Source organism: Meles meles, chromosome 3 (genome assembly GCF_922984935.1).
Source record: "Meles meles chromosome 3, mMelMel3.1 paternal haplotype, whole genome shotgun sequence".
Classification (NCBI taxonomy): Eukaryota; Metazoa; Chordata; class Mammalia; order Carnivora; family Mustelidae; genus Meles; species Meles meles.
Window position 1 is genome coordinate 98538113 of NC_060068.1, and position 22139 is coordinate 98560251.

The 22139-nt window shown below is 37.6% G+C and overlaps 1 protein-coding gene across 1 annotated transcript in view; it reads right to left on the bottom strand.

Moving 5' to 3' along the window:
* The window catches only part of SPINK5 (serine peptidase inhibitor Kazal type 5), a 79720-nt gene extending 73475 nt beyond the window's left edge, over positions 1-6245 (bottom strand). The window contains exons 1-3 of the mRNA XM_046000562.1: positions 6191-6245; positions 4608-4633; positions 1071-1198 (exon numbers count right to left, since the gene is read on the bottom strand). Coding sequence (XP_045856518.1) covers positions 1071-1198; positions 4608-4633; positions 6191-6245 — 209 coding nt within the window. The remainder of the gene's footprint in view (positions 1-1070; positions 1199-4607; positions 4634-6190) is intronic.
* Positions 6246-22139: the final 15894 nt, after the last annotated feature.

A 22139-nucleotide genomic window follows, 5' to 3' on the forward strand; every position in this document is an offset into this window, starting at 1 on the left:
TCAGTAAATGTACTATATTTCATAGTTTCAGTCTCCTAGGAAGACATCTTATAAAAAGAAGGAAGCTTTATAGTAAATAATACATCTGCTGGCTTACATTCAGCGTTCAAGAGACCAGGAATAAGAAAAAATTGCTCAGCTTGCCCTGGATCTCCCCCATCCCTACCCCTTCAATCTTTCCTTTCTTTCTCTATCTTCCACAATTTCTTCACTGGGAGCAGCATATGCGATCACAGCTTCATTATCCCAATATTATTGACTACGTCAAATTAAATCCCCTGAGACATACCCCCTGGCATTTAAAATGCTAATTATAACAACATAATTATGTTAAATGGATAAGCTTAGTATAGGCTTGATATCAGTGCTGAAGTTTTGATGGTGGTCAGACATTAAAGATGACCTCCTTGTTCGAAAACCAATTAGAACACTTTGATTTGAGGATTTTCAATGGATAACAAGCCTTCTTCCACTTTTAGGTGTCATTAAAGAGAAGGAAATCAAGTTTAGGAGCACGGCATAGATGTCAGTAAACGCCCAGGTTTACTGCTGCTGGGAGGTGGAATCTAAAATCAGTTCTTTAGACTATGTTTTTCTAGATAATCTGAAATGTTTAAAAACACTGGAAACTCACAAGATTAGGGTGTGTCCCACTTAAGTTTTTCTACTCCCTGGCTGCCATAAGAAGAATTCAGCATCACTCCCAGGGGGCTTTCCTCAGTCCCAAGCATACAACAGAGTCAGGGCTTAACACACCCAAGAATTCTTTTTTTTCCCCAGAGCCAGAAAACTCAAATTGGGACTACTTCCTCAAGACTATTAAGTGCCACATAAGGTATTAACCCTGGACGTTCTGGAATGCTTTGGAATACCATTTGTGTGATTGTTAAAATCTTATCAGGTAGGTGGCACTTATCCAACTCCACCTGAAGAGGGGTCAGAGTGATCTGCTAAGCATTTTTATTTAAACTTTGTGAGTTAGAAAAATGTATTTGACAGAACATAAAAATATACTCACTAGTCCAGAGAATAGCAAGTAACTCAAACACTTAAAGAGGAAGTTTACTCACAGTATTATTTTGCACGCGGCACATCTACTGATGAAGGCTCTTCCATCAGGGCTTTGAAAAAGTTCTTTATCTTGGGAACAAAATAATTTTCCATTTTTCATCAATGTCCGATACTCATCGCATGTTTCCTAAGGAAAAGATGAAAAAAGGTGTGTTTACTAAAATCTCATCAAAGCAAGACTTTACCCTCTAAGAACTTCCTTCAGCAATACTATTTAAATACCAATACCTGCTTTGTATAGAAGCCATTCACTCCATCAACAGGAAGAACACAAATAAAAACAATGACTGATTGTCCATTGGAGATTGCAATCTACTTAATAAGCTTTCTTCCAAAACAGTGAAATGGAAAGACCTGACCTTATATTCCAGCGTAGATATTTACAAGCCCAACAGTCTTAGCAAATTAACTTTTAGATGGCTAACTTATCCTATCTGTAAAAACAGAGGATATTATTTCGTATGTTCCATATGTATTTTAAGGATTAAATATTATAAGTATGTAAAACTTTCAAAGTGCCCAACACATAGTAGATAATAATTATATTATCCTCTTCCCCTCTTCTTCCTCTTTTTTAAAAAATTATTGTTGTGATTATTATTACTGGAATATGACACATATAAAATACCTACTACACAGTAGGTCAATAATAATTACTGTCAAAAGGAACACAAAAAGATTGCTGAACAAGTTAATTCAATATATTTTATGGAAGACTTGCTATATGTCACTTTTAAAATCTAGTGGAGCATTTGCAGTATCTCACTAAGTACTGATTTAATATGTTATACTCCCTATTAGAAAATCCAGTGAGCCTTTAGAGCAAGCCTTTGGAATCTGGTTTTTGGTTTTATTTCGATTTTGCCAAAACAAACAAACAAACAAACAAAACAAAAAAGTAACAGCATGAAGGGCATTAAGTAGGGCTTGTGATGTAATGAGTTCTGGGTGTTATATACAACTGATGAATCACTGAACTCTATCTCTGAAAGTAATAATACACTGTATGTTAATTGAATTTAAAAAAGAAAAGGATTCTATCCAGCCCTGTATCTTTATAACAATCATTAAATCAGTCAACAAAAACTCATTATGATATTAATTTACTTTGCTAGGTGACACGGATATGCCTAGGTGCATGGATATAGCAATAAGGTGGAAGCATCCTCACCTAAACTGTGCTTACCATCAAATGGGTAATGATGTACTTCACCTAGCCCCTTAAACATGGGAGGCAGTTGGTAGCACTTGCAGAATGATTAATGGTGAAGAAGAATAAATAAATAATATCAGAGACCAGCCCTGGGAAATTTTGCCAGTGGCGACCTACTAAAATATCTCTAAAATTATTATCACCACCCAGTGATCTTATCTGAGTAGCACAGCAATAATTTCTGGCAACAGACTGATGACTGGGCCTCTTGAGATCTGTCTAGTCTTTTGACTCTACAGTATCTAATGCCACATTGCAAGTTACTGCTTAGCTTGCCAGATGTGACTGATTCTATATAGTCCAGGTAAAAATTTGTCATACAATCAGAGAAGAGCCTGGTGTTTTTTATGATAGAATTGTATCTCTTGTGAGGCAGGTCTTCAGAAAGTATTGAAAACAAAGATTCAGGGGCGCCTGGGTGGCTCAGTGGGTTAAAGCCTCTGCCTTCGGCTTGGGTCATGATTCCAGGGTCCTGGGATTGAGCCCCGCATTGGGCTCTCTGCTCAGTGGGGAACTTGCTTCCTCCTCTCTCTTTCTGCCTGCCTCTCTGCCTACTTGTGATCTGTCTGTCAAATAAATAAATAAAATCTTTAAAAAAAAAAGAAAAGAAAACAAAGATTCCTTAAACACTAGAATGAAGCTTTTAATAGTTTTTAGTGGATTGTTGAAAAAGAACATTACCAGTCAGGATAATTCCTGAACTGGACGGCCTTCTCCAGTGTCGCAATGAGATGAATGGCTAATTCCTAGAAAGACCTGCTTTTTTTTTTTTTTTTAACAGATGGACAACCAAGACCCCCAGAGAAGGTCAAGATTAGTTAGTTTAATTGTTAAGGTAGAATTCAATGCTGCTTTCTGAGTTATGAAATAATCCAACGTATTCTCTTGGAAAGCAGGAGGAGGGTTTTCCCTGGGAAAGAAGGAATGTCCTCTCGATTACCCGATTACCTGGTTGAAACAAGAACAGATATACACCAAAAAGGCATCCTGAGGTGGGGAGATTGCTTTTCAGCAAGTGTTTACTTGCACTCCACCTTCTAGCTTTTGGCTTGTTTCCATTTTGTTTTGTTTTGTTATTATTGCTGTTTGTGCTTTCTCCACAGGTTTCAGAAAAACTAAAGCCCTCCAGGGCCAAACTCTTTCCTGTACTGGTTGGGATGTAACCCACTGTCTATTTTTTTTCCCAAATAGGTAAAAAAAATTAACTTCTTGGGGCGCCTGGGTGGCTCAGTGGGTTAAAGCCTCTGCCTTCGGCTCAGGTCATGATCCCAGGGTCCTGGGATCAAGCCCTGCATCGGGTTCTCTGCTCAGCAGGGAGCCTGCTTCCTCCTCTCTCTCTCTTTCTCTGCCTGCCTCTCTACCTACTTGAAATCTCTGTCTGTCAAATAAATAAATAAAATCTTAAAAAAAAATTAACTTCTATAAGAAAATGATACATTTATTGTTCAAACAAAAGACCTTTAATAGTTGGCTAGGCACCCTCCTGAGTCAAGGCCTCGACCATTACAAATTCTTCTCCCTGATCTGCTGTCACCTACAAAAACTTGCAGGACTTACTACCTTCAGATCCTTGGTCTAATACTATCTTTTCAGAGAAAACTTACTTGAGTATCCTAAAGTATTGATACCACCTCCATCCCCAGAAATTCCTATCTTCTATTCTGGTTCATTTTCCTCCTAACATTAATTATCATTTAATGTGCTATATATATTTAACTAATTTACTTACTAACTTATCTGTTTCCCTCCACTAATATGTAAACTCCACAAGGGGAGAATTCTTGTCTATTTATCTTTATTTTCCAATATCCCTGATGACTCACATAGGGTCTGACAAATGATAAATGCTTAGTAAATGTTTACTGAATTATATATATATTATATATATATATATATATATATATATATATATATATATATACACACACTGACTATATACAAGGTACAGACAACCCCTTTATACACAATGACCACAAGGACATTTATTTCTGCTTTCTATGTCTGTCATGACTTTTTCAGCTATTAAGTCAAACAATACTAATTCACTGGTTTGTTTATGGAATTTGAAAGCACTCCTTTAACATGGTAGATTGCGTCCTGCAGACATCCATCATTATTAATACATTGATGTGTATGTGTGTTTGTGTGTCTGTGTGTGATTCATGTCTTCCTTCATAAAGACATGCTTCTGTGTTTTTAACAAAAGCTATTAGTGCCTATCAGTATAATATGTCTGTATTATTAATGTGAACGTGTTGGTCATAGGCCGTTTTTCTTTAGAGATTTTGGAATGGTTTCAATGAATAGAAAAAGCAGGACTAACCTGATTTTCATCCTCACTGGCGGCATCTGGGACAAAAATACAGAAACAAAGTTAAGGGAATGTAAACTATTCAACAAATAAATGATTCACTCAGTGCAGTGCCTTGCTTATTTTAATGACTGCATGTTATAAAACCACAAATTGCTTTTGAACATGTTAAAATTTACCATGGCAAATAAAATGAGGGCACTGCACCAGGAAATCAGTACATGTACTCACAGAGGTCTAGTCATTCATAAAAGTCTAATTACTTTGGAAAATAGTAGTCAGGTACTTTCTTACCCCCTTCAAAATATCTAATTTCAAAGAGATCCTTTCACAGCAAAGTATGGTAGAACTATTTTAAAATTATAATACAACAAATGTATCATGTCAATTATAATTTAAAAGTATAATGTAACATAAAGTTTATACCATATATGCACATAAAATGGAAGTTTCTGAATTCTTGCAACCCTCTCTCCTTATTACAGCTACAAAACTTAGAGATCTGACAGAAATCAAGAATAATTAAAATCATAGGCTTTTATACTCTCTCATTAACAGACTCCCTTTTGTACTTCTACACTTATTTTAGGAAAGTGGGCATCATTTATGTATAATGATCTCCTGACTCTCCATCCCTGAGATTTTCTTTTAAAAATACAAATGCTTCAGGGAGCCTGGGTGTCTCAGTTGGTTAGCCATCTGCCTTCGGCTCAGGTCATGATCTCAGGACCTGGGGATCAAGTCCCGCATCTCAAGTCAGGCATCTCAAGTCCCGCTGCTCAGCGGGGGGCCTGCTTCTCCTCCCACTCTCCCTGCTTGTGTTCCTTCTCTCCCTGTCCCTCTCTCTGTCAAATAAATTTTAAAAAATCTTCTAAAAAAATACAAATGCTTCAGAGCAAGACTGAGTCTAGGAAATTAATGTTCCCTTCAAATTCAAATAACAAATACAAAAAGCTACCTTCTACTTCCCAAAAAAGTATCTTACCTTTTAGGGGAAATGCTTTCAATCAACTTAGGATTTGAGAACACAGAAATAAAATGCGTTAGAAGGCACTACTACTTTAAAATAGGAATAGATGATTAAATTTGATTTTTAATAGTTTATAAATATAGCATTATTATTTATAAAATATACATCTAAGTCTTAAATATTATATACCTAATTCCTATCAGTATGAATTGATATGCTTAGTATCATATATGTACAATATATATAATTCCTAATAGTATGAATTAATATGCTTGGTTAGAGGAAGATGAGGAAGTATCTACTAGCTTTTCAGAACTATTATAGAATTAATAGAAGGATTTCTCAAGGATGAAAATTCAGATTATGTCAAACTATTTGCCATTTCTAAAGTTAACAAAATAGTTATTAAGCCACATATATAATTCTTCAAAACTCTGTGTCTGGCAAGATATTTCAAGACTATACATACACACATACATATAATCACACAAACATACATACATACATGCATACATACATACATACATACATACATACATTTGAGGAGCAGGGGGAGGGAGACAAGTCCCTACCCAGGGCTTTGCCATGTGTGGCAAGAGGCTTAGATTACATGCAAATTGCTCACCTTGTATGAGGCAAAGGGCCAGGGTCAGAAGCAGTGGCACTTTGGCTATCTTCATATTGAAGATGATGTAAGTTGATTACAAGTCGGCTCCGAGCATTGCTCACCAGCTGGTGCTCTAAGACTGAACCCATGGAGATGCAGCTCACATTTATATACTCGGGTGACACCCACAATTAGCAACCAACATTACAAAACCAGTTGTTCTAGGTCATGCTGACTTACTATACCACATCAATTTAGTTTCCATCCTTTAGCATCCTGTCAAGGTGGCAGATCTAAACAGATAATGTCTATTTCCACAATTCTAATATGTTTACATGATACCTCCAAAAGGCAATAGACTGAGTCCAAGAACCCTATTAAAGTTTAATGCTCCATACTCCTATGTAAGAACTGAATTCTTCACGAAGACCAGACATACAACTCTGCAGACAACTGGGCTCCCTTTATAAGTGGGAGGGGAGGAAAGAAGACAGATGGGTTATCCTACTAGTCAGGTAGAGACTTAGAGTCCCACATCTGGAGAAAGTTGCTAAGATTAAAAGAAGCTAGAATTCCTGTTGTTTCCATCTGCAGGTGTTTTGAAGGGTCTCCATTCAGTGCCATGGACTCATGTACAAGTTAGAGTGAACAACCCAAAGAGATAACCCTGCAAGATTTTAACACTGAGTACATGGTGAAGGCAAAATTCAGAAAAGGGACAATGACTTTCATAAGAGCATATTGTTTTAGATGGAGGAGGCAGAGGTGGTACTTGAGGAAGACCATGCAAGTTCAACACTTTTTTTTTTAAACTCCATACACTGCTTCTATCACACACTGAAAAGGCAGAAACTATGTGAAATCATGGCTTGCACATAATTACTTTCAGAAATTCTCAATCTGAAGGACATTTTCTGTTCTAAAGCCTTATCTTTTAGTCTAACCAAACATTGTATTCATAAACATTTAAGCTCAAACTTTAACTTCCCACAGCCCATAACTCCCCAAATTATTGTTTGAAAAATATGGCTAAATCAGTTTCCCACCAAATTAAGTTTACTCCAATACTGACTCTTTATTTACTCTCCAAGGAAGAAAATAAAGAATTAAATACTTAAAAATATATCATTGTAACATTTTTTCCAGAGAAAGTATCTTCTCCTTAGTTCCTTCTTCCATTTTACAAGTATGCCTTTTGTCCATCAGCTTATTCTAGTCTAATAGTTCAAGAAAGCACCTGAAAAATTACACAAAAATGACTGAAGACAGAGACAAACAGTTTGATTCCAGTACTCCAAAGGGTCTCCACATTCACAGTGGAAAAGTTTGGGACTCTATGAGATCAAAGTCCTTTCAAAGATTCTTCCAGAAAACTGATCTAAGGCTAGCCAATTTGAGGATGATGTCAATATTCTCAATACCATCAAAGCCAGAGTACTTCCTTTCCCTTTTTTTTTAATTAAATAACTTATTTCCTCTAAAAGTGTAACCATTGGTTTCAAAGTCTGTACTTTGTTTCTTTTCAATGGTTTAGTAAAATGAGTGTCTATGGAAAGCAAGCTCAAACTACATTATTGTTACAGATTAGAAAAATGAATCTATCATAGCTTAATAGAAAGAGAATGGAACAGGGAGTCAGGAAATTTGTTTCTATTCCTGTCTTTGCAACTACACAGTGTAATGGAAATGAACCTGGCTTTGACATAAGGTAGACGTAGGTTCAAATCTTGACTTACCAGTTACTAGCTATGTTGCCTTGGGCAAGTCATTTATTTTCTCTCTGCCTCAGCTTCCTAATATGCAAAACAGGGGTAATAAAATTACACTGTACAATTGTTTTAAGAGTTAGAGGTAATTCATATGTGTGTGTGTGCGCGTGTGTGTGTGTGTGTGTGTGTAAGGCTTAGGACAATTTTGAGCTTAGTGATAAGTTTTAGAGTTAATGACAGCTGGTCCTGAATTTTTATGTCATTACAATGATGTAGTTGTATTATTAGGTAATTTCAAAGATACAAGAAAAGTCAACATCTCTTGGACATTGTCCTTATCAAAAGATTTTAAGTTTACTCAGGATGTAATGACACCCCCAACACATTATGAAAGAAATTAAAAAGTCAAGACATAAGTCTTCTTTCTCATTTTTTAATTTCAATTTAATTTAAACCGCTATACCTAAAACAAATCAAAGCATTTGCTTCTTCCAAGATCAGACGAGATCCAGCGCATTCAGGGTGGTATGGCCATAGACAAAGCATTTGCTTTTTAAAACCTGTCAAAGTCATTGCAAGATTTCAGACAGCATTGATTCCTTAGCTTTTCTGTAAAAGTATCTTCTAAATATTGACCTACTAGTATTAATTTATTTTTTATCTGATCTGTCAGATCATATGAAATGAGTCCCAACAATACACTTTATCATTGGTGTTAAGAAAGTTTAGCACCTCACAGTAGAATTGGTGACTATGTAATGTGCTCTGATGAACCCCAAGATAGCCCAAATGGATATAATTCCCAGGAGTGGAAGTGGTATGAGGGTAGAACAAAAGAACCTAGAGATTACTGTAGCTCTGAAGAATCTCTGCTATGAGGAAAGGCTGAGGAGTTGGTTTCCTTCTTACTGGAAAAGTGCTCCTCACTGCCACCCAGGATGTCCTGAAATGATGAATAAAAGGTTTGGAACTGAGAGCCTCTTCTATGAGGAGAGGGAGCCAAAAGAAGATTCAAGGAGCACCCGCAATATTAGAAGGATACTCAGCTGCCCATTGGCATCAAGACTCTGTCTTCATTTCATTTCAGGAATGTTCCAAATCCAGAGGTGATTCATTGCATACTCTGTTAATTACTCCATGTTTCTGAAAACCACAAAATGCAAACTCAAGTGAGTGGGATTGAGATTTTAGAAAATTGGGGTTTGGGTCATCAGAGTGCTTTTTGTGTGTAGTTCTGAAAAATGTTTCTTCTTTATTGTTATTTTACAATGTTGCATGACTGTCTCTTCCATGTACATGAGTAAAAACAATTCTACTGATTGAGAACACTGTGGTTGGGTCAAAAGGCTGCTGGTAACAAGAATGACACCTAAGGTTAAAGCACATAGCCTGGCAAAAGCCTGTCAGGGAAAGGAGGGTCAGCAATATTCTCATCAGAGAAATCAGAGTTGAATGACAAAGGCATTAAAGATATGGGATATCATGTAAGCCCCTTTGGCCCCTGCCTCCACTCCTGACTCCCTTAACAGCTGTTGCACCTTGAAGAGAATGGATCTTGTACATCTCATTATATCCAATGTAAACTACCTATTTTCTGTTTTTTCCTTAGCTCTTCGTGAGCCCTTGACATATCTCCACATTCTTTCATCTCCTCACTGACCTAGCACCCTTCCTTTTTTTCTGTTTGAAGATTTTATTTGAATTCTAGTTAGTTAACATATAGTGTAGTATCAGTGTCAGGAGTAAGATTCAGTGATTCATCATTTACATATAACACCCAGTGCTCATCCCAACAAGTGCCCTCCTTAATGCCCATCACCCATTTAGCCCACTCCTGCCAACCTCCCCTCTTGTAACCCTGAGTTTGTTCTCTATAGTTAAGAAGTTAAGAGTCTCTTATGGTTTGCTTCCCCCTTTCTCTTTTCTTCTCTCCCCTATGTTCATCTGTTTTGTATCTTAAATCCCATGTATGAGTGCAATTATATGGTAGTTTTCTTTCTCTGAGTGCCTTATTTCACTTAGCATAATACACACTAGTTCCATCCATGTCATTGCAAATGGCAAGAGTTCATTCTTTTTGATGGCTGAGTAATATTCCATTGTGTATACCACATCTTTTTTTTTTTAAGATTATATTTATTTATTTGACACAGAGAGAGAGGGAGAGAGAGACAGAGAGAGAGAGAGAGCACGTGCACAAGCAGGGGGAGTAGCAGGCAGAGGGACAGGGGAAGCAGGTTCCTCACTGAGCATAGAGTGGCTCTCCAGGACCCTGGAATCATGATCTGCGCTAAAGGCAGCGGCTTAGCCGACTGAGCCTCCTAGGCACTCCATTCCACATCTTCTTTATCCATACATCAGGTGATTGACAATTAGGCTATTTCCATAATTTGGCTATTGTTGGTAATGCTGCTCTAAACATCAGGGTACATGTGTCTCCTCCAATCAGTACTTTTATATCCTAAGTGCCTTTCCTGTAAGTCGTCCTGCAGTCCTTGGAGAAATCAAGTGGTACCCCTGTCCTTTTTTCTTTTTGCTTTCCTCAGCATGTAATCTCCAGCCAGGTGCTTCTCTGCAGCCCACTGCTGGCTTCTAGGCTTTGCCTGGGATTTTGGCTTGCTCTCACATAGTGATTTCCCCTCATTTTTGGACTTGCTCTGCTCTTCTTGCTTTACCACAAAGGAATGGAGTTAGATTATAAGAAGTACAAACTTTACAATTCAGAACATGTATCAAGTGGCCCAGAATCTGAATTTACATCAAGCATACTGACACAGAGGGAAGAGATGAGAAACTATAAAAGTAAACAAGGTTTTGTAGACCAGTGGCATTACTGAATACAAAGGTTATTTCCAAAAGCCAAAGTTATCAGACTTTGTTCAAATCTTCTCTCTTTCTATGTAGAGATATCCTTCATGATCAAAGAAGTTTAAACTTAAAGTTTAAGATCACCTTCTGCATCTTTCAAAACAATCTGCCATTATTAGCTCTCTTATCTGCCAATGCAATAATGTGAGGTAGCAAAGTAGGTATTATCCTTTCCTTACCTGTCCCAAATGGTACCGCGAATGAGATCCAGAGCAGGTACTAGAGTAGAAAGCAATCCCACCCTTGTCACTCTCTCACCTTGTACAACCAGTGTGGCTAACCCAGAGCCTTTCAGGGGGTTCAGAGAGAATCCAGACATTATGGTGCTGTAAATTAGGGAGAGCATGCTGCTGCTAATTTAGTTCATTCTCCTAATTCCTTCTCTCTCATGTTCATACAAATGCACACACACACACACACACACACACACACACACACACACACACACACACAAACACACACACACATATACCCATAATGACTAAGGCAAAAAGAAATGTGTTGTGATCGTGACTGAAAAGTGTATGTCCTAACAGATCTTAGAAGATGAAATAATTTATTTTCTTAACTCTTAATTTCCTTTCCCATAATTCTCATTTTGTTCCCCCAATAACTTAGCATGTCTGTATTCTTTTTTTTTTTTTTGAAAGACACTAACTGGAAAACAGCCTTCCTATTTTGCACTGTTCTGTTAACAGCCAACTTCACTCCCTCTCTGAGAATTCCTTTCTGTTTGTCTGCAAAAGTAAGAAACTACAGAGATAAGCATCTCTTATTATCTAAGAACAAGATGGGATGGGCACTGTTGGATCACAGACCCTGCTATTTATAGATATAATTGTTGCTTTTATTAGATTAGGATTAAGAAAATAAGAAAGTTTCAATACCTAATTTTAAATTGCATTAAGTTTTACGTTTTGGTTTATATTTGGTTCTTAAATACAACATTCTCACATGTGATGCTATAGGAACTCTGTTATGTGACTCCATACTGCCCATCACCTGGAAATTCAGTATATTCCAAAGTCTCCCAGGATTCACTCTAAGTAAAGAAAACAGAAGTTCGTGGAGCTACAGTCCTTGAAAAAAATCACAGTGAATTAACTTTGAAGTAGCTAGTATGAGCAATTTGATGAAACAATACTGCATATTTTATATGTGAAATATTTATATGTTTGTGTATACAGTAAGCAAGAACAAAATTGTTATATTTATAAGCAAAATTTGGAAAAGATAATTTATGTGTTTTTGACTTATATATCTTTATAAAACCATTTGCAAAGAAATAAAAAATTTGCTGGCATTTATTATGCACTTACTGACAGGTATAACAATAAAACTAAAGGGTAACTATTTCATTCTGTTTTACAGGTAAAGAAATTGAGGTTTTGTGAAATACTGTAACTTTTCCAAGGTCATACAGCCTGTAAGTAGTAGTCTTTGCAACTGATAACCATCATTACAAATAAAGGCAAACTCCAAAACCTATACCCTTAAATACCACACTACCTACATCTGTAATTAACTCAGCTCAGACACTCAACTGTTATGGTCTCAGTTGTGTCCTTCCAAAATTCGTATTTTGAAGTCTTAACACCTAGTACCTCAGAATAGGTCCTTTAAAGAGGTGATTACATTAAAATAAGGCCGTCAGGGTTGGGCCCTGCCCCAAACTGACTGGTGTCCTTATAAGAAGAAGAAATTTGAACACACAAAGAAATACCAGTGAGGTGTCTGCACAGTGACTTACACCAAAGCACCTGGCTTGTAGGTGGTTAAACTGAGATTCCTACCTAGGTTTTAAGATTTAAATTTCATTTAATCAGGTAACATAATGATTGTATTGTGCCACAGACAGGAAAAGGCAATAAAGGAATGAATAGAAACCATAGAGTTCTCAGGTAAGGGGTCAAATTCCTAAAATGTGACTTAAAAAGTTGAAAATATAAGTCCAAAGTAAGGTGTTACAGTATTCCAATAGATTCTGTAATACTCCCCACATGAATACAGCGAATACTGACTAAATGCCTACATTTGCTGGCACTGTTTGAGAGCCTCATGCTAAATTTGTGAATAAAAAGGACATGATGAATCTTTAAGAGATTATAAAAATATTATTATATATACATATAAAAAAAGACATGAATCTTTAAGAGAATATAATCTAGTGGAAGAGGTGGAAAATGATCATACAAATCATTGTTCAATCAGATCTGTGAAAGCGTTTTTATTTGTATTTATTAAAATTTTATTTATTTTAGAGAGAGAGAAAGGATGAGTAGGGGGAAAGCAGAGGGGAAGGGAAAGAGAGAGGGAGAGAGAATCTAAAGCAGACTGTGCTGAGTGTGGAGCCTGATGCAGGGCTCAATCTCATGACCACAAGATCATGACCTGCGCTGAAACAAGTCAGCTCAACTGAATGAGCCACCCAGGTGCCCCAGTGTGAAAGCATTTTTTAAAAAGCTATCCATGGAGTAAAGCTAACATATAACACAGGTTTTAAACCCTGGAGGGGGATTTCCTGATGAAATCAGGCTCAATTTAAAAAAATGAACTAGGATTAAAAAGGTATATAAGCTCACCTATCTGAAAAATTCAGTTAATCAGAATGAATCATTCCTTTAATAATTATGAGAATCAAAGTTTTGCTCTGGTAATTTCTTCTGATATTTTCAGTTTTTACTATATCTCTAGTTAGTTATATCACAGAGAGGCAGGAGTTGAAATTAAAATTGAATATAGGAATGATTTTGAATTTGGTGGGTTTTGTTTTATTTTGAGTGATATTTCCAACATGACATTAATATATTCCAAATCCTTACTATAAAACTGATTTAGTTAAGAAAATATTTTCCCTTAAGAGTAATTTTACTACTTAGGGCACTTGGGTGGCTCAGTGGGTTAAAACCTCTGCCTTCGGCTCAGGTCATGATCTCAGGGTACTAGGATTGAGCCCCGCATCGGGCTCTCTGCGGGGCACCTGCTCCCCCCTCTCTCTGCCTGCCTCTCTGCCTACTTGTGATCTCTGTCAAATAAATAAATACAAATATTTTTAAAAATAAAATAAAAAGTAATTTTACTATTTCAAGGCGCTGTAAATAGTGGACTTTATTTGCCAACCACATAAGCAACCTTGGAAAATGCAGTAACTAGCTTTAGTCTACAGTATAAGATAAGGGTTATTTTTTTCTCACACATAGAAAATGCTACTTATGTTTCTTTAGCTCCCTTGGTCTCCCCAACTCTCAGCTATGTATCTGCATCTCAGGGAGACTGGTAGTCTCCACCTGTGTTTTCTCTCTATGTGTAGCTTACTTAGTATTTTTTCCCTCTCCCAGGGATCATTGACCTGCACTATTTGATGTCCCATGTCAGAAAACTATGTCATTTCTCTGTATTTTTTTCATTGTTTCAGGTAGGAGAAAATATCTTTTCCTTGTTACTCCATCGTAACCAGAAGCATAAATCTTACTTTGTTTTTAAATGGTATTTATTTTTCTCTTTCCATGCACTTGATGTCCTTCTGTTCTCTTTACTTCTTTCTGGACATACGCCTCTCTATTGTTTGTTACTCAAGGGTTAGAAAAGAAGGAGAGGGGTGCCTGACTGACTCTGTCAGTAGAGCATGTGATTCTTGATCTTGGGGTCATGAGTTCAAGCTGCACATTGAGCACAGAGATTACTTAAAAATTAAAAAAAAAATTTAAAAAAAAGAAAAGAAAAGAAGGAAAAAACATCGAGAGTACAAAAGATTCCAGACAAAATGAAGTAAAATGTTTCAGGATTTTCCTAAACCATCTACAGGCAGAGCCAATGTCTGGATAGAGAAGATCAGTTCTCCAAACTGTACATAGACTGGTGATTTTTTGGAAATGTGAGACTTAGGGCATTTTGACCTCAGCAAACCATGATAAGAGTATCATCCATTTGACAGCATTGTTGAGCAGATTGAGATGATTATGTGAAAAACCTAAAGCAACTATTATACTGGAAACAGTGCAAATCATATCATGAAGACTACTTGAGAGCCAGAAGGACATAAAACTCTGAAGTTAAATGTTCAGCTTTGCAGTGATACTACTTGGGTTCAGAAACTGGCTTTTTGGATGTGTGACCAGTGACAATTTACCTCAACTCTGTCTCAATTTCTTTACCACTAAACTGAGAATTTTAACAGTAACTGCCATGAGGATTACAGGAAGTAATTCATAGTAAAGACTTAAAATGATGCCTTGTTTATGGAGAGTGCAATGTTAGATGTTATTAGCAATGTCTTACTTATTAGCCTTTTGACAATGTTGAATTAGGGATCACAGTGGTGAAATCCAATTCTGGGTCTTTGAAAGTACTGAATGTTTTATGGGAAGTGTCAAAAACCAGTGTCTAATTTTAGGGGAACAAACGAACAATGTCCAGGGTAGAAGAGTCATTTCCTTATCAGCGCCCCTTCCTTTGGACAGCTGATTGCATCCCAGGTGGTGAGGCCTTTGCAAGGAACTGGGTCATCCTCTATGAACAATAGCCACACGTGGCTAGATGGATTGACAGGTTATTTGAGACATGAAAAAGTGACTCCTTTTCAAATAGGTCAGAAAACCAAACAGCTCATTCTAACCTCTTCAATTTTCAAGTATTTTCCCCCTTTAAAAGAGAGGAAATGTCTCATCACCTACCTGAAAATGGGGGTGGGGAACTGCCTTTTCCTACTGCTGGAAGTCCCTCTTAGACCTCTAACTCATTAGCAAGTTCATGAATATAGTCAAATAGTATCTAATGAAGAATTAGGGAGTTTGCATTTTAATTCCAGTCCTCACTTTTAGCTGAAGCAAGACTGTGAACATGGATTAAGTTCCTAAATTACTGATGAGGTGTGAAGCACATTGGAAAATAGACAATGGGGACAAAAAGAGGGTAGACCAGTTAATTTTTACTAATCAAGTGTATCAACAAGTGTAATAAAAATACTGTCTTCACACAGAGCATTTTTAAGATAGTGAAACTACTCTGCAATGATATTATAAGAGTGGATACATGTTATTACACTTTTGTCCAAACCCATAGAATCTACAACACCAAGAGTGAACCCTAAAGTGGGGCACCTGGGTGGCTCAGTCAGTTAAGCATCTGACTTTTTGATTTTGGCTCAGTTCATGATTTCAGGGTCCTGGCATTGAGCCCTTCTTCAGGTTCTGTGCTCAGTGGGGAGCCTGCTTGGGATTCTCTCTCCCTCTTCTCCTGCTTCTCCCTCTGCCCATGCTCTCTCTCTCAAATAAATATATAAATCTTTTAAAAAAATAGTGAACCTTAAAATAAACTATGGACTTTGGGTGATAACGATATGTCAAACAGGTTCATCAATTGTAATGAATGCACCACTCTGGTGGGGATATCGGTAACGGGGGAGGCCATGCATGTGTGGGGACAGGAGGAATATGGGAAACCTCTGTACTGCCATTTGGTTTTGCTCTGAATCTAAAACATCTCTAAAAAATAAAGTCTAATAAATAAAAATTTAAAAAAAAATATTGTCTTCAAAGTCAGCATAACCTGGAATGTAACAGCATTCAGTAGATAGTGAAGCAACTGATGATGACCCTTTTGATCAAAACATTCTATCATTAAGTGACTTAGGGAACCACAGTGAAAAAAAGCACAAGATTTGGAATAAAAAACTGGGTCCCATAACTTATCTGTGTGATTTTAAACAAGTTTATTTATATCCCTGAGCCCATTTTCTCATTTAAAACATACATATAGGGGCACCTGGGTGGCTCAGCGGGTTAAAGCCTCTGCCTTCGGCTCGGGTCTTGATCCCAGGGTCCTGGGATGGAGCCCTGCATCGGGCTCTCCGCTCAGTGGGGAGCCTGCTTCCTCCTTTCTTTCTCTCTGCCTAGATGTGACCTCTATCTATCAAATAAATCAATAAAATCTTGGGAAAAAACCATACAAATAATATTTCTATCTACAAATTAGTTTTGTCATAAAGATAAAATTAGTAAGAGTGGAAGTAGTCCATAAACTATAAAGTGATAAGCAAAAGCTCACTGCTCTTCTTGATCCATACTGGTATTGTGCACCTCAAGCTGCCTCAACTCTTGTCTTGATCATATTCACTTACAAGGCTAACTCAATACATCTAAAATCTTTTAAAAAGTGGGAGTAGGGAATAAGGAAAAGAAGAGCTAACATTCTTTGGTTTTTTTGCCCTTAGATTAATTAATATATGCAATTTTAACTAAAGCTAGTTCTTAAAAAATATAATTTGTTGTCATCTGGGTGTGGTTGTATAGTTAAGATGCCACTGCTCTGAGGGTGGCTGGCAGTGGCACCAGGCCAAATCCATTGTGGGTGTGGAGACATCTAGAATAATAAAGTGTCACTCCACCCAGCTGTCTGTCACCTAATTAACTGGTGTGTCCTGAAAACAACTCTTCGGAGTCACACTAATCTCTCATCTTAAAGTTGTGATGCAATGGAAAATGGCAGCCTACTTACAGCGGAAATGCAGAATATCCTCCAATGTTTGTTTTCTGGGAAGAGAGGCAAATGGAGAGAACTGGGCCCCATAATTCCCATGGAAGCTCACCCTTGATTCTTTGCCCACTTGGATTACATTTGTGAGCTCAGCAAAAAGTGCTTGTATAACCAAAAGTGCTTAGCCCTAGGCCTCCTCTCTAGGAAGAAAATAAAATGAATGTTGTAAGGCAAAACAGATGCCTTTGGCAGAACACACTCTCCCTTCCATTTCTTATAGAATTAAGTAGTGAGGGTAGCTATAGCAATGAGCCTTGTTAGAAAAGAAAAAAAGAAAGAGGGGAAACCTGTTAGGTTTGGCTTGACAAGAAAATAGCCCTCTTGAATGTACAGTCTTTGAGGAAATTCAGTATCTGAAGAACCAGGTGAATATTTATGAATGGTCACAAACTAATCGTAGTCTTTGACTGGGAATGGGTCTTAGCATATTCCAGTATATTCAAATATCTTCATTTTATCATTAAGGCCGATGGACGAAGCCATAGATTCAAGGATAGACAGAGAGTGGCAGAGTTGGAACGCATTCCACATCTCCTGACCTCCAGCCCCATGTGCTTTCTTCCACACCACTTTTTCAATCACCTACTCATGCTTGATTTGGGGAACAACTCTTCATCACCCTATATTTTGGGAATAAGCTGAGGCTCATCTCATATGCAATTTTGTATAATAGCTTTGAACTCCAGGTTACATTTTTATTAGGTTTACTCTATCTTAACTGGAGGCAATTTTGTCTCCCCTTGACTCCCAACCAGGGGACTTTTCGCAATGTCTGGAGACATTTTTAGTTGTTACAATTAGGGATGTTCTAAGGCACTAATGGATAGTGGCCAGGGATGCTGTTAAATATACTGCAATGCACAGGACAGCACCTCCCACTCCCAGCAAAGAATTATCCAGTCCAAAACGCCATAGAGATGTTCAGAAACCCTGCTCTATACTTCTCAACCAGTATTAGTTTCAAAGTTTTATTAAGTATCTTAGTGATTAGACAGTTGGTTCTGGAACAAGGGATTCTGCTGTGACACACAGAGGCTATAAGGATACCATTAGAAAAGCCAAGTAATATTTATTTATTAATGACTTACTAGATTAGCCAGTTTCTCATTTCTGATTTTAAAAAATTTTATCTTCCCCCGAGTGCAGAAGTATATTTGGAGGAAAAGTGATATTGTAGATTTTAATTAGGATGTAATAAAAGCTGAATGAAAATAATGATACAATTAGAACAGGATATTGGGACCAGATTATAAAAGGCACAATACCCAAATCTTGAGTTTCATTCTGCTTTATTTCTCATGGCTTTTTGTACCTTTTTTTAAAAAAGATTTTATTTATTTATTTGACAGAGAGAAATCACAAGTAGGCAGAGAGGCAGGCAGAGACAGAGGGGGAAGCAGGCTCCCTGCTGAGCAGAGTTCAATGCGGGGCTCGATCCCAGGTCCCCAAGATCATGACCCAAGCCGAAGGCAGAGGCTTAACCCACTGAGCCACCAGGAGCCCCTCTACTTGGTATTTTTAAATAGAAAATATTTTCTTTATAGGAACTCTTTGGCTGGATTAATCTTCTATTAAAATAAACATCTTGATTAACAATTCTGCTCTGAATATTTGCTGAGTATACACCAACACTGACATGCAAACTGAACAGCAATCTAATATAGCTCTATAAGTCAGAGAATGTAATCAGTGGGAATGGTTATCATGCACATATAATCAGGAAGGAAATATTAAAAACTTGGCCAAAGATGGGGTGCCTGGGTGGCTCAGTTGGTTAAGCATCTGTCTTTGGCTGGGGTCATGATCCCAGGACCCAGGGACTGAATCCCACGATGGGCTCCCTGTTCTGAAGGGAATCTGCTTCACCCTTTCCCCCTGCCCCTCCCAATACCCCCTGTGAGTGCTACTTCTCAAATAAATAAATAAAATCTTAAAAAAAAAAAAACTTGGACAAAGTTAACACAAATGACATTTAAAAATGAAACTGGCTAAACAATTTTACTGAAAATGAGGCAAGCTTTATGAATAATATTTTGAAAAAAGTAAAATGAAAAATTATCAGTTATTAAAAAAAAAACACTTTAAGCTTGTGGTTTTAAATGTACCCGCATATTTATATGCCTGTATCGAGTGGTACCTGTCTCTATCTATCCAGACATTCAGTGGTGATAACATCTACTATGATGAATACAATAACAGATTTGTACTGCTAAGAAAAAGTTACCATGTGCTAGTTTTCTTTAATGATGCTGATTATCAGGGGTGCCTGGATGGCTCAGTCAGTCAAGCATCTGCCTTCAACTCAGGTCGTGGTTTCAGGGTCCGGGGATCAAGCTCTACCTGGATCCCTGTGTCAGGCTCCCTGCTCAGCGGAGAGAGGAGTCTGCTTCTCTCTCTGCTCCCCTACCTCCCCTCCTCCTCTCTCGTTCAAATAAATAAATAAATAAATAAATAAAATATTTGTAAAAAAACAATGTTGACTCTTTTCCGTTGTATATTTTTTCCTGCTTTGTCGAAGATTATTTAACTATAAAGTTGAGGGTCCATATCTGGGCTCTCTACTCTGTTCCACTGGTCTATGTGTCTGTTTTTGTGCCAGTACCATGCTGTCTTGGTGATCACAGCTTTGTAGTAAAGCTTAAAATCAGGCAACATGATGCCCCCAGTTTTGTTTTTCTTTTTCAACATTTCCTTAGCAGGAAAAATATACAGTGGAAAAACAACAGTCTCTTCAATAAATGGTGCTGGGAAAACTGGACAGCTATGTGTAGAAGAATGAAACTCGACCATTCTCTTACACCATACACAAAGATAAACTCGAAATGGATTAAAGACCTCAGTGTGAGGCAGGAATCTATCAAAATCCTAGAGGAGAACAAAGGCAGTAACCTCTTCGACATCGGCCACAGCAACGTCTTTCAAGATATGTCTCCAAAGACAAAGGAAACAAAAGCGAAAATGAACTTCTGGGACTTCATCAAGATCAAAATCTTCTGCACAGCAAAGGAAACAGTCAACAAAACAAAAAGGCAACCCACCGTAGGGGAGAAGATATTTGCAAATGATATTACAGACAAAGGGCTGATATCCAAGATCTAAAAAGAACTCAAAATCAACATCCAAAAAACAGATAATCATGTCAAAATATGGGCAGAAGACACGAACAGACACTTCTCCAAAGAAGACATACAAATGGCTAACAGACACACGAAAAAGGATTCATCATCATTAGCCATCAGGGAGATTCAAATCAAAACCACATTGAGATACCACCTTACACCAGTTAGAATGGCCAAAATTAACAAGACAGTAAGCAACAAGTGTTGGAGAGGATGTGGAGAAAGGGGAACCCTCTTACACTGTTGGTGGGAATGCAAGTTGGTGCAGCCACTTTGGAAAACAGTGTGGAGATTCCTTAAGAAATTAAAAATAGAGCTTCCCTATGACCCTGCAATTGCACTACTGGGTATTTACCCCAAAGATACAGATGTAGTGAAAAGAAGGGCCATCTGTATCCCAGTGTTCATAGCAGCAATGGTCACAGTCACCAAACTATGGAAAGAACCAAGATGCCCTTCAATGGACGAATGGATAAAGAAAATATGGTCCATATATACAATGGAATATTATGCCTCCATCAGAAAGGATGAATACCCAACTTTTGTATCAACATGGATGGGACTGGAAGAGACTGTGCTGAGTGAAATAAGTTAAGCACAGAGAGTCAGTTATCATCTGATTTCACTTACTTGTGGAACATAAGGAATAACACGGAGGACATTGGGAGGTGGAGAGGAGAAGTGAGTTGGGGGAAATCAGAGGGGGAGACAAATCATAAGAGACTGTGGACCCTGAGAAGCAAACTGAGGGTTTTGGAGGGGAGGAGTGTGGTGAGTTGGGTGAGCCTCGTGGTGGGTATTATGGAGGGCACATACTGCATGGAGCACTGGGTGTGGTGCATAAACAATGAATTCTGGAACACTGAAAAAAAATTTAAAAAAAGAAAAAAACCAGTGCTGATATCACAATGATAATAGCTTGTATAGGAGAAACATTGAAGTGGAAATCTAGAGACCAAACTACAACCTTGGCTATTAATTATAAGTCATTTGGCCTTGGACAAACTGCATTGTCCTCTTAGAAAAGAGATTATCCATTTATGCCATACTGAGAATAGACCAAAAACTTCTGGTTTCAAATAATGACAATAATAGTAATTTTGTCTTCCATGATGTCAGACCTGTCTATGAAAAATTGCCCCATCCAATTTCTTTGAGGAAAAAGAAGCTCTAGGCTGTTCTTCAGAATGGAGAGGTATGACTACTAATGTGGAGAGAGGTGGACAAAGGTGGAGAGGATCTTTTATTTGAACTGATTTTGGTTGTGAACCAAAGCCCTTCCAGGGTCTGTCTTTCTTCTTCTTTCCTTTTTTATTGTGCTAGAAACTATATAACATGAGGTTTTACCCTTTTAAGACATTTTTAAGACTCCAGTATTGTTAACTATAAGCACAATGTTGTATAGCAGATCTCTAGGACTTTTTCATCTTGCATGACTAAAACTCTATATCCACTGAACAACTAACTCCCTGTTTCCCCTACCCCCAGTCCCTGGCACCCATCAATCTACTTGCTGTTTCTGTGAGTTTGACTACCTTATATGCCTCATGTAAGTGGAATGATGCAGTATTTTATCTTTCTGTGACTGTCTTGTTTCACTTAGCATAATGTCTTCCAAGTTTCACCTATGTTGTAGAATGTGACAGGATTTCCTTCTTGATGAAATCATATTCCATTGTATGTATATGCCTCATTTTCTCTCTGGGATCCTTCTTTCATATTGTCATATGTTATCCT